Below are 10053 nucleotides of genomic sequence, written 5' to 3'. Positions count from 1 at the left end.
ACTTCTTGAAGGATGGAGATTGAAGAAATATAAAATTTCTTATTTTTGAAACTTTAGAAAACAACAATCTTTTACACTTAGTAAACCTTAGAGATGTTGTCAGGGAGCTTTGAGCCAAATTTTAGGATGAGTTAGCGATGGTATTTAATCATAGATTTAGTTGATGAAATATGAGGAAGAAATAAAAAATTTCTTATTTTAGAAACTTTATAAAACATTTATCTTTTAGACATATGAAACCCTGGAGATGGTGTAAAGGATCTTTTAGCCAAGTTTTGAGATGAGGATGCGATGGTAATGAATCTTAGATTTAGTTGATGAAGTATGGAGACTGAAAAAATAGAAAGTTTGTGATTTTAGAAAATTTCTAAAACATCTATCTTTTAGACATAGAAAGCCCTACTGATGGTGTCATGGAGGTTTTAGGCAAGTTTTGAGATAATGATGAAATGATATAGAATCTTAGATTTAGTTGATTAAGGATAGAGATGAAAAAATAGAAAGTTTCTTATTTTAGAAACTTTTCATAACATTCATCTTTTAGACATAAGAAACCCTAGAGATGATGTCAAGATGCTTTTAGCCATGGAGACAGACAATGAGAATCCGAAGAATTAAATTTGCTCTTTGTGCTTTCATCCATCACAAGATAACCTACATCTGGAGGGAGGCAAACTCTGCTGCTGATTACCTCTCAAAGAGGAATTGTCCTATAAAAGGTTGGAATGTGCCCTGTTCGAGATCCACTTATGAGCTTTCCAACATTATTGATGAAGATGGAAAAGGATCCCAATATCTGCGCCTATAACAGTCCCCCCAGACCTCTTCTTCGTTCTCTTTTGTTGGTTCTCCTTTTGTGTTTATGCTGCTCTTGCGGGCCCCCTTGTAACTCTCATTTCTATTTTTAATATATCTGGTGGGGGTCCTGCCTAACCCCAGCTTGCCAATAAAAAAAAAAGGTGCTTTTAGCCAAGTTTCGAGATGAGAATGTGAGGGTATTGAATCTTAGATCTAGTTGATGAAGAATGGAGATTAAAAAAATAGAAAGTTTCTTATTTTAGAAACTTTATAAAACATCAATATTTTAGAAACTTTATAAAACATCAATATTTTAGACTTAGTAAACCATAGAGATGGTGTCAATGAGCTTCTAGATTCATCTTTTAGGGTATCTAAATCCTAGAGATCATGTCAACGAGTTTTTAGCCAAGTTTTGAGATGAGAATGAGAGGGTATTGAGTCTTAGATTTAGTTGATAAAGGATGGAGATTGAAAAAATAAAAAATTTCTTATTTTAGAAACTTTATGAAGCATCCATCTTTTAGACATGTGAGCCCTACATCCATCTTTTAGCCATGTGTTTGAATGAGTTAGCGATGGTATTGATTCTTAAATTTAGTTGATGAAGGATGGAGAAAAAATAAAAAGTTTCTTATCTTAAAAACTTTATAAAATATCTATCTTTTAGACATAAGAAACCCTAGGGATGGTGTCAAGGAGCTTTTAGCCAAGTTTTGATATGAGGATGAGATGGTATTGAATTTTAGATTTAGTTGAGGAAGGATGGAGATTGAAAAATAGGAAGTTTCTGATCTAAAGAAACTTTATAAAACATCCATCTTTTAGACATAAGAAAACATCTATATGGTGTCAAGGAGCATTTAGTTAAGTTTTGAGATTTTAGATGGTATTGAATATTAGATTTAGTTGATCAAGGATGGAGATCGAAAAAGAAGAAAGTTTTTGATTTTTGAAACTTTATACAACATCCATCTTTTAGACATTGGAAACCTTAAAGATGGTGTCAATGAGGTTTTAGCCCAATTTTTAGATGAGGATGAGATAGCATTGAATCTTAGATTTAGTTGATAAATGATTGAGATTGAAAAAATAGAATATTTTTTATTGTAGAAACTTTATAAAACATCCATCTTTTAAACATAAGAGACCTTAAAGATTGTGTCAATGAGCTTTTAGCCAAGTTTTGAGATGGCGATGAAATGTTATTGAATCTTAGATTTAGTTGATATGGAGATTGACAAAATATAAAGTTTCTTATTTTTTGAACTTTATATAACATCCATCTTTTATGGTATTAAAACCCTAGAGATGATGTCAACGAGCTTTTAGCTCAGTTTTGGGTGAGAATGAGAGGGTATTGAATCTTAGATTTAGTTGATGAAGGATGGATATTGAAAAAATAGAAAGTATCAGATTTTATAAACTTTACAAAACATCAATCTTTTAGACATTAGAAACCGTAGAGATCGTGTCAAGGAGCTTTTATCCATCTCATCCTCATCCCAGAACTTGGCAAAGTTCCTTGACACCATCTCTAGGGTTTACTAAGTTTAAAAGATTGATGTTTTATAAAGTGTCTAAAATAAGAAACTTTATATTTTTTCAATCTCCATCATTCATTAACTAAATCTAAGATTCAATATCATCTCATCCTCATCTCAAAACTTGGCCAAAAGCTCCTTCACACCATCTCTAGGGTTTCCTATGTAAAAAAGATTGATGTTTTATAAAGTTTCTAAAATAAGAAACTTTCTATTTTTTCAATCTCCAAACTTCATCACCTAAATCTACGATATAATACCATCTTATCATCATCCCAAAACTTAGGTAAAAGCTCATTCACACCATCTCTAGGGTCTCCTATATCTAAATATGGATGTTTTATAAGCTTTTTAAAAAAAGAAACTTTCTAGTTTTTCAATCTCCATCCTTTATCAACTAAATCTCAGATTCAATACCATCTCATCCTTATCTCAAAACTTGGCTAAAAGCTCTTTGACACCACCGCTAGGGTTTCCAACGTCTAAAAGATGGATGTTTTTCTATTTTTTCAATTTCATACTTTATCAACTAAATCTATGATTCAATACCATCTCATCCTCATCTCAAACCTTACCTAAAAGCTCATTGACACCATCTCTAAGGTTTATTAAGTTTAAAAAATTGATGTTGTAAAAAGTTTCTAAAATAAGAAACTTTCTATTTGTTTCAATCTAAATTCTTCATCAACTAAATCTAAAATTCAATACTTTCTCATTCTCATCGAAATTTTTTTCTAAAAGCTTGTTGACATCATCTCTAGGGTTTCCTATGTCTAAAAGATGAATGTTTTATAAAGTTTCTATAATAAGAAATTTGTTATTTTTTCAATCTCCATCATTCATCAACTAAATCTAAGATTCAATATCATCTAATATTCAGCCCTAAATATGGCTAAAAGCTCATCGACACCTTCTCTAGGGTCTCCTATGTCTAAAAGATAGATGTTTTATGAAGTTTCTAAAATAAGAAACTTTCTATTTTTTCATTCTCCATCATTTGTCAACTAAATCTAAGATTTAATACCATCCCATCCTCATCTCAAAACTTAGGTAAAAGCTCTTTGACACCATCTTTAAGGTTTCGTATTTTTAAAAGATGGATGTCTTATAAAGTTTCAAAAATTAGAAACTTTCTATTTTTCAGTTTCTATCCTTCATCAATTAAATCTAAGATTTAATACCCTTTCATTCTGATCCCAAAACCTGGCTAAAAGCTCGTTGACATAATCTCTAGGGTTTCCGATGTCTAAAAGATGGATGTTTTATAAAGTTTCTAAAATAATAAACTAGTTACAGAGAAAGAATGGAAATCTCAAAAATTCTGCACATCCCAGAAGGAAAACTGCCAATCAAATATCTTGGACTCCCCTTGACCTCTTCAAGACTTTCTTCAAACGATTGTTTCCCGATCATCTCGAAGGTCACTCAAAAAATCAATGGATAGAGTAGTAGTTTTCTTTCCTCTGCAGGAAGTATTGAGTTGGTGAAATCTGTCCTTCACTCTTATCAAGTCTTTTGGTCCTCCTCTTTTAATCTCCCATCGGGAGTTATAGACAAGCTTGAAAGACTATGCAGAGATTTTGTATGGGCTGGAAGTGAGAAAGCTAAGAAAGTTCATATGGTGGCTTGGGAAACTATATGCAGACCTAGGGAAGAAGGTGGCCTGGGTATCCGAAATCTGAGAGACATTAACTCGGTTCTCCAGTGCAAATTACTGTGGAGACTTATTCAGGGAAATAATTCTTTGTGGAGACAATGGATCTTTGCTAAATACATTCAAAACAAGAACATTTGGTCCATGAAGGTTCCCTCCAGACCATCTTGGGCTTTCCGGAGCATCCTTCGAGCACGAGATATTCTCAAAGATAAGATTTGCTACTTAGTTGGGAACGAAGCTGAAATTGATCTATGGACTCAACCTTGGCATCCGGATGGAGTCCTGGATCAAATTATTTCTAAATCAGAGACTGATTATTCCCTCTCCTCGATGAAATGTCTGGGTGAGATGCATTCAAAGGAAGGCTGGAATCCAATCATAAACAAATCCTCTCTCATTCAGGAAAAAGCTATTTTACAAAAGTTGTTTTTTCAGGAGGACGATGAAAACAGAGCAATCTGGAAGCCTAGTATTGATGGATATTTCTCTGTTAGAAGTGCTTGGAACTCTATCAAGAAGCATAAAGTGGATACCCCATGGGCCTCTTCAGTCTGGTTTACGGGTCATTTACCAAGGCAAGCGTTATCTGCTTGGAAAGTTCTTCACAAGAAGCTGCTTACTAGAGATCACCAGATTTTCAGAAATAGAGTGATGGATGATAGGTGTCCTCTCTGTAAATCAGAAAAGGAGACAATTAATCACTTATTCTTCAGGTGTGGATTCTCAGCTTGGGTCTGGAGGTCCATTTTGTGGCGGTATGGATCTAGAAGAAAACCGAAGAAAACCATCCAGGAAGAAGAAGAGTGGTTAAGAACTCATTGTAGAGGCAAGTCTCAAAGTTCCACGGCCATGAAAATCGCTTTTGCTTCTGCAATCTACAGGTTATGGAGGAGAGAAACATGAGAATCTTTGAAAAAAAATCAAATCATAAGACCAGAATTCTCCGTATGATTCTTGACGATGTAAAGACAAGAGTTAACAGCCTCAATCTCGGGGACAGTAAAGAAGAGCACACGGCTGCAGTTGCAAATCACTTTGGCTACAAGCTCTCTGTAAAAGAGAAAGACCTGAAATTCTGCTGTTGGGTTCCCCCTGTTTGGGAGAATTCAAACTTAATACTGATGCTTCTTTAGCAGATGCTGGAGGAGGGATTGGAGGAATAATTAGAAACAAGGATGGCGAAATAATCCACTTTTTCTCTAAAATTACCGATGGGGAAGAGATTTTCGCCTTGGAAATTCAAGCTATATGCGAAGGAGTGGCTGTTGCAAAAAATCTGGGTATCACTTCCCTTTGGATCGAAGCTGACTCTTCTTTTGCTGTCAACTCTTTTAACAAAATCTCCTCTCCTCCGTGGAAAAAAATCCCAGCGATCCATAGAGCCTGGAGTGAGCTGGCAGGAATGACGTGGAGAATCTCCCACATCTGGAGAGAGGGCAATATGGCAGCCGACTTTTTATCCAAGAGAGAATGTCCTTTTAAAGGACATTCCACATTTCAGACGAGAGTTCCTGACGATCTCCTTGCTGTTGTCAAATCTGATAGAGAGAAAACCATGTACCACAGAATGAAAAACTGGAATTGATTCCCTGATGTTCATGTTCTATCTTTTCCTATTTCCCATGTTTGCCTGTATAGGCTGTTTTTCTTGTTTTCCATTTGCCATTATGTGGATAGCCTATTGGGAGTCTGTTCCCCTCTGGCTGGATATTTGGCCCCCTTGATGTATCTTTCCTTTATTAATGATATTTGGTAGGGGTCTTGCCTAACCCCAGCTTAACCATCAAAAAAATAAAAAATAAAAAATAAAAATAAAAATAAGAAACTTCCAATTTTTCAATCGCCATCCGTAATAAACTAAATCTAAGATTCACTACCATCTCATCCTCATCCCAAAACTTGGCTAATTGCTCAATAGCTCATTATCTTCTTTAGGATCACAGCCCAATGCACATAGGATATAAGGCCCACCTGCATTAGTTTAGGGCTAACTAGCATTAGTTAGGACATATAGGGAGTCTTAAAACTTACAAACAAGTGGAACCTAACTAATCATATGCAATAAGCTATTAACAATTAGTCAAGTCTAGTTGATTGAGTCTAGGATAGCAGTCTCAGATTTGTTAGACATTGTAGTTTAGAATTGGTGCGAGAACTATGTGGCCTTAATTCCTGTAGAGGCAAGGATGCGTAGGCTGCTTCAGATGAACATCAGACAATCCAAGATTCAGGCAAAAAAATAATTAGAGTCTTAGGGTTTGTTGTTAGTGCTATAGGGTTTGTGTTTGTAGTTATCATTGTTTCTTGCATAAGACCATGACAGTATGTCTTCTTTCAGACTAGGATTATTTTCTTATTTGATTACTCACATGCTTAGCTGTAGCTCTTTACTATTGCTGATTATTACTTTTGCTATCATCTACTGGCATTTGCTCACTGAATAGGTTTGTCTCTTTAGCTATAGCTATGCATGCGTTTGTTTACCGCTTTCTTAGATGTGATGAGTTAGGATTAGATGTGATATGTGGAGGCAGGTAGATTGGTTATTTGGCATTGGATTGGCTCTAGGCTTCTCCGCCTCCCTGAGAGACGGTGGATCTCTAGTGCTCATTCTGATGATAGATGATACTGATACCAACTCTTTTTAGGCATAGATGTTATATGTGATATGTGGAAACCATCTCTAGGAATGTCTAAAACATAGATGCTTTATAAAATTTCTAAAATAAAAAACTTTCTATTTTTTCAATCTCCATCCTTCATCAACTACATCTAAGATTCAATACCATCTCATCGTTATCTCAAAATTTGGCTAAAAGCTCATTCACACCATCTCTAAGGTTTACTAAATCTAAAAGATTGATGTTTTATAAAGTTTCAAAAGTAAGAAACTTTCTATTTTTTCAATCTCCATCATTCATCAACTAAATCTAAGATTCAATACCCTCTCATTCTCATCCCAAAACTTGGCTAAAAGCACGTTGACATCATCTCTACGGTTTCCTATGTCTAAAAGATTGATGTTTTATAAAGTTTTCAAAATAAGAAACTTTCTATTTTTTCAATCTCCATCCTTCATCAACCAAATCTAAGATTCAATACCATCACATCATCATCCCAAAACTAGGCTGAAAGCCCCTTGACACCATATCCAGGGTCTCCTCTGTGTAAAAGATGGATGTTTTTTTAAGTTTCTAAAATAAGAAACTTTCAATTTTTTCAATCTCCATTCTCTATCAACTAATTCTAATACTCAATACCGTATCATCCTCACCTAAAAACTTGGCAAAAAACTCCATGACACCATCTCTAGGGTTTCCAATGTCTAAAAGAAGGATGCTTTATAAAGTTTCTAAAATAAGCTATTTTTTTAAATCTCCATCCATCATCAACTAAATCTAAGAATGAAAACAAATACATCCTCATCTCAAAACTTGGCAAAAACCTTCTTTACACCATCTCTAGGGTTTATAAGTCTAAAAGATTGATGTTTTATAAAGTTTCGAAAATAAGAAACATTCTATTTTTTCAATCTCCATCCTTCATCAACAAAATCTATGATTCAATACCCTCTCATTCTGATCCCAAAACTTGGCTAAAACTCGTTGACATCAGCTCTAGGGTTTCATATGTCTAAATGATGGATGTTTTATAAAGTTTCTAAAATAAGAAACTTTCAATTTTCCAATCTCCACCCGTCGTAAACTAAATCTAAGATTCAATACTATATCATTCTCATCTCAAAACTTGGCTAAAAGCTGTATGACACCATCTGTAGCGTTTATTAAGTCTAAAAGATTGATATTTTGTAAAGTTCCTAAAATAAGAAACCTTCTATTTTTTCAATCTCCATCCTCCATCAACTAAATCTAAATTAAATACCCTCTCATTCTCATCCCAAAACTTGGCTAAAAGCTCATTAATACCACCTCTAAGGCTACCTATGTCTAAAAGATATATGTTTTATAAAGTTTCTAAAATAAGAAACCTTCTATTTTTTCAATCTGCATCCTTTATCAACCAAATCTTAGATTCAATATCATCTCATATCATCCCAAAACATGGTTAAAAGCTCCTTGACACCATGTCTAGGTCTCCTACCTCTAAAAGATTGATGTTTGTAAAGTTTCTAAAATGAGAAACTTTTTTTTTTCAATCTCCATCATTTATAAACTAAATCTAAGATTAAATACCATCTCATCCTCATCTCAAAACTTAGCTAAAAGCTCCTTCACACCATCTCTAGGGTTTCTAATGTCTAAAAATTAGATGTTTAATAAAGTTTCTAAAATAAGAAACTTTCTATTTTTTCAATCTCCATCATTGTTCAAATAAATCAAAGATTCGATACCATCTAAATCCTCATCTCAAATCTTGGCTAAAAGTTCCTTGACACCATCTATGGGGTTTCCTATGTCAAAAAGATTGATGTTTTATAAAGTTTCTAAAATAAGAATCTTTCTAATTTACAATCTCCATCATTGATCAACTAAATCTAAGATTCAATACCATCTAATCATAATCTCAAAACTTGGGTAAAAGCTCGTTGACACCATCTATGGGGTTTCCTATGTCTAAAAGGTGGATGTTTTATAATGTTTCTATAATAAGAAACTTTCTATTTTTCAATCTCTATCCTTCTCCAACTAAATCTACGATTCTATACCATCTCATCCTCATCCCAAAACTTGGCTAAAAGCTCCTTGACCCCATCTCTAGGGTTTCCTATGTCTCAAAACTAGGCTAAAACCTTATTTAAACTATCTCTATGGTTTACTAAGTTTATAAGATTGATGTTTTACAAATTTTCTGAAATAAGAAACTTTCTATTTTTTCAACCTCGATCCTTCATTAACGAAATCTTAGATTCAATACCCTCTCATTCTGATCCCAAAACTTGGCTAAAAGCTCGTTGACATCATCTCTAGGGTTTCATATGTCTAAAAGATGGATGTTTTAAAAAGTTATTAAAATAAGAAACTTCATATTTTTCAATCTCCATCCGTCGTAAACTAAATCTAAAATTCAATACCATATCATCTTCATCTCAAAACTTGACTAAAAACTCCTTGACACCAACTCTAAGGTTTATTAAGTCTAAAAGATTGATATTTTGAAAAGTTTCTAAAATAAGAAACCTTCTATTTTTTCAATTTTCATCATTCATCAACTAAATCTAAGATTCAATACCCTCTCATTCTCATCCTAAGACTTGGCTAAATACTCGTTGATATCATCTCTAGGGCTTCCTATGTTTAAAAGACGGATGTTATATAAAGTTTCTAAAACAAGAAACCTTCTATTTTTTCAATCTCCATCATTCATCAACTAAATCTAAGATTCAATATCAGCTTATCCTCATCCCAAAATATGGCAAAAAGTTCCTTGACACCGTGTCTAGGGTCTCCTACATCTAAAAGATTGATTTTTTATAAAGTTTCTAAAATAAGAAACTTTCTATTTTTTTCAATCTTCATCCTTTATAAATTAATTCTTAAATTAATTACCATCTCATCCACATCTCAAAACTTGGCTAAAAGCTCCTCGACACCATCTTTTGGGTTTCCTATGTCTAAAAGATTGATGGCTTATAAAGTTTCAAAAATAAGAAACTTTCTATTTTTTCAATATTCATCCTTCATCAACTAAATCTAAGATTCAATATCATCTCATCCCCATATCAAAACTTTGCAAAAAGCTCCTTGACACCATCATTGGGGATTTCCTATGTCTAAAAGATTGATGTTTTATAAAGTTTCTAAAATAAAAAACTTTCTATTTTACAATATCCATCCTTGATCAACTAAATCTAATATTTAATACCATCTAATCATAATCTCAAAACTTTGCTAAAAGCTCAGGGACACCATATATAGGGTTTCCTATGTCGAAAATGTGGATGTTTTATAAAGTTTCTAAAATAAGAATTTTCTATTTTTCAATCTTTATCCTTCTCCAACTAAATCTACGATTCAATACCAACTCAACCTCATCTCAAAACTTAGCTAAAAGCACCTTGACAGCATATCTTGGGTTTGTTATGTCTAAAAGATG

At 33.5% G+C, this 10053-nt stretch overlaps 1 protein-coding gene across 1 annotated transcript in view; it reads left to right on the top strand.

Moving 5' to 3' along the window:
• The first annotated feature begins 4946 nt into the window (after positions 1-4946).
• The window catches only part of LOC143878956 (uncharacterized), a 63918-nt gene continuing 58811 nt past the window's right edge, over positions 4947-10053 (top strand). The window contains exons 1-4 of the mRNA XM_077381169.1: positions 4947-5079; positions 5136-5556; positions 5638-5724; positions 6444-6533. Of these exons, the coding sequence (XP_077237284.1) occupies positions 4947-5079; positions 5136-5556; positions 5638-5724; positions 6444-6533 (731 nt within the window). The remainder of the gene's footprint in view (positions 5080-5135; positions 5557-5637; positions 5725-6443; positions 6534-10053) is intronic.

This window comes from Tasmannia lanceolata, unplaced genomic scaffold, assembly GCF_043159265.1.
Source record: "Tasmannia lanceolata isolate RefF3 unplaced genomic scaffold, GAP_Taslan_0.1 ptg000006l, whole genome shotgun sequence".
NCBI classification, from domain to species: Eukaryota; Viridiplantae; Streptophyta; class Magnoliopsida; order Canellales; family Winteraceae; genus Tasmannia; species Tasmannia lanceolata.
This window is presented reverse-complemented; position numbering and strand designations above follow the sequence as displayed.